Below are 2,744 nucleotides of genomic sequence, written 5' to 3' on the forward strand. Positions count from 1 at the left end.
GTTCACTATGTTAATCAAAAAGGATTGAAGCCCAGAACACAAACTAAAAGAAAAAGAAAAAAAAACGTTCCCATCCATCCAAACACCGCATTTGCAAAGACTAAAAACTACTAACCGAAGGGGAGCCACCCACGGGCTTTTATATTTTTTCAGAGGAAATAACACACAACACCAGTAAATGACAGTGGAGAATTCGTATTCGATTTTGCAGCTACTCATCAGCCACCTTCTTGGAAGTCACTCCACTACCAAGGAAGACAATCAGACCAAAGTGTAGTGTCGAGTTTTCCACAAAGGCATAGCTCAGGAAAGACAAGCATATCAAAGTGTAGGGTCCAGTTCTCCACAAAGGCACAACTCATCACAAATCTCGCAGAAACCAATTGTTCGACGGACCATGGCCTCCAGCTCGAGAGACGACCGCGCGGGAGCCGCCGCGCCGCGCCCGCGCATCGTTCTCCTCCCGAGCGCCGGCATGGGCCACCTGGCGCCCTTCAGCCGCCTCGCCGCCGCCCTCTCCTCCGGCCACGCATGCGACGTCTCCCTCGTGACGGTCCTCCCCACCGTGTCGTCCGCCGAGGCCGGCCACCTCGACGCGCTGTTCGCCGCGTTCCCGGCCGTCCGCCGGCTCGACTTCCACCTCCCGCCGCTCGACGCGCCAGAGCTCTCCGGCGCCGACCCGTTCTACGTGCACTACGAGGCCACGCGCCGCTCCGCGCCCCTCCTGGCCCCGCTCCTCGCCGCCGCCGGCGCGGCCGCGCTCGTCGCCGACATCTCGCTGGCCTCCGTGCTGATCCCCGTGGCGAAAGAGCTCCGCCTCCCGTGCTACGTCTTCTTCACCGCGTCCGCCACCATGTTCTCCTTCTACGCGTACTACCCCGCCTACTTGGACGGCGCGGGCGCCGGCGACGACGCCGACGTCCCAGGGGTGTACCGCATCCCGAAGTCTTCCTTCCCGCAGGCTCTGCACGACCGTAACAACCTCTTCACGCAGCAGTTCGTCGCCAACGGCCGGAGCCTCTCGAAAGCCGACGGCCTCCTCGTCAACACGTTCGACGCCTTGGAGCCGGAGGCCGTGAGGGCGCTGCGACAGGGCTCGGTTGTCCCTGGGTTCCCGCTGGTGTTTACCGTCGGGCCGCTCAGCCCGGTGAGCTTCCCGGCGAGAGCATGCTCTGACTACTCGGCATGGCTCGACGCGCAGCCGGAGCGGTCGGTGGTGTACGTCAGCTTCGGCAGCCGGAAGGCCTTGGCCCGGGACCAGCTCAGCGAGCTCGCCGACGGTCTAGAGGCAAGCGGCTGCCGGTTCTTGTGGGTGGTCAAGGGCGCCGTCGTGGACAAGGAGGACGGCGCCGAGCTCAGCGAGCTGCTCGGCGAAGGGTTCTTGCAGCGGGTGAGCGGCCGGGCACTCGTGACCAAGGCGTGGGTGGAGCAAGGCGAGGTCCTGAAGCACCCGGCCATCGGAATGTTTGTGAGTCACTGCGGCTGGAACTCGTTGACCGAGGCGTTCGCGGCCGGCGTGCCGGTGCTGGCGTGGCCGAGGTTCGCCGACCAGCGGGTGAACGCCGGCATTGTGGCGCGCCGTGGGGCCGGCGTCTGGGTCGAGCGGTGGAGCTGGGAAGGGGACCCGGGGCTGGTGAAGGGGGAGGAGATCGCGGAGAAGGTGAAATCAGTGATGGCAGACGACATGTTGAGGAGGAGTTCTACGGAGGTCCTCGAGGCCGCGATGACGGCCGTGGCTGGTGGCGGGACGAGCTACCGGAGCTTGGCGGAGCTTGTGGCACGGTGCTGTGATGGTAGTGCCAGTAACGCGCCGTCAGAGGCGTGAGGAAGGAATCTTGGATAAAAACGTATCCCGATCGAGTTGTTTTAGAGGAGATGTATGTAAATAAATTTAGGCCTTGTTTTTAATGGGTGTAAATTTTTACACCTATATAGAAACGAGCTAAAACTATTTGTTGCTTATCTTTATGACGCTGTTGTTGCTTATCTTTGTGTTCCCTCTCTTTTGCCATGTGAAATGTTCTGTAATAGGGCTTAAAATTAGTGCACTTTGACCGTTTGTTTCTGTTGTTGCTACAAATAACAAGTTGTCCATCGAAAAACTGATATTTTTGGCTGGTAGGCTTTGCCTTGGCTTTAATAAAGTTGAGGCTAGGAGGAAACCCCTCTCATTTCAAAAAAAAGAGCTGAAACGCTAATCCAAGAGGGGCCTTACGGTTTGCTAATCCCTACCATTAAAGCAGGATGTGCCGTCGTGATGGTTCAACCTCCACGATGGTTTGACCTCCTAGCGATCGATCCCACCTCGCAAGAAAGAAAAAAAAACATCCTATGATCCCACCTTTCCTTCGTTCGACCTCCTCTTCCCACGTCCACGTAAAGAAAAACAGTAAGAAAGAAAAAAAAAACTTCGTCGACCTCCTCCTCCCACGCCACACGTCCCTCTCCCAGTCTCCCCCACCTCTCGCCCCAGATCCGTCCTCTCTATCGATCCTCTCTCCAAGGCGGTCCACGCCGAGCAGTTCCTCATCGCCAACGTCGCTGCCGTCGGGGAGCCCGCGCTCCACGTCATCGCCGTCTCCCACATGCCCTGCGGCCACTGCCCGCAGTTCCTACAGGAGATCCGCGGCGCCGCCGGGATCCCCATCCTGGTGACCTCCGATGCCGCCGACGGCTGCGCGACCGAGTGGCGCACGCTGGCGTCGCTCCTGCCCCGCCCCTTCGGCCCCCACGACCTCCTCCCC

General features: G+C 59.6%; 1 protein-coding gene across 1 annotated transcript; it reads left to right on the plus strand.

Annotated features, from left to right (window-relative positions):
• The first annotated feature begins 265 nt into the window (after nucleotides 1-265).
• On the plus strand, nucleotides 266-2,102 carry LOC123410728 (UDP-glycosyltransferase CGT-like). Its single transcript, XM_045103664.1, has one exon. The coding sequence runs from the start codon at nucleotides 398-400 to the stop codon at nucleotides 1,823-1,825; it is 1,428 nt and encodes a 475-aa protein (XP_044959599.1). The 5' UTR covers nucleotides 266-397; the 3' UTR covers nucleotides 1,826-2,102.
• Nucleotides 2,103-2,744: the final 642 nt, after the last annotated feature.

The sequence above is a fragment of the Hordeum vulgare genome, chromosome 7H (genome assembly GCF_904849725.1).
Source record: "Hordeum vulgare subsp. vulgare chromosome 7H, MorexV3_pseudomolecules_assembly, whole genome shotgun sequence".
Classification (NCBI taxonomy): Eukaryota; Viridiplantae; Streptophyta; class Magnoliopsida; order Poales; family Poaceae; genus Hordeum; species Hordeum vulgare.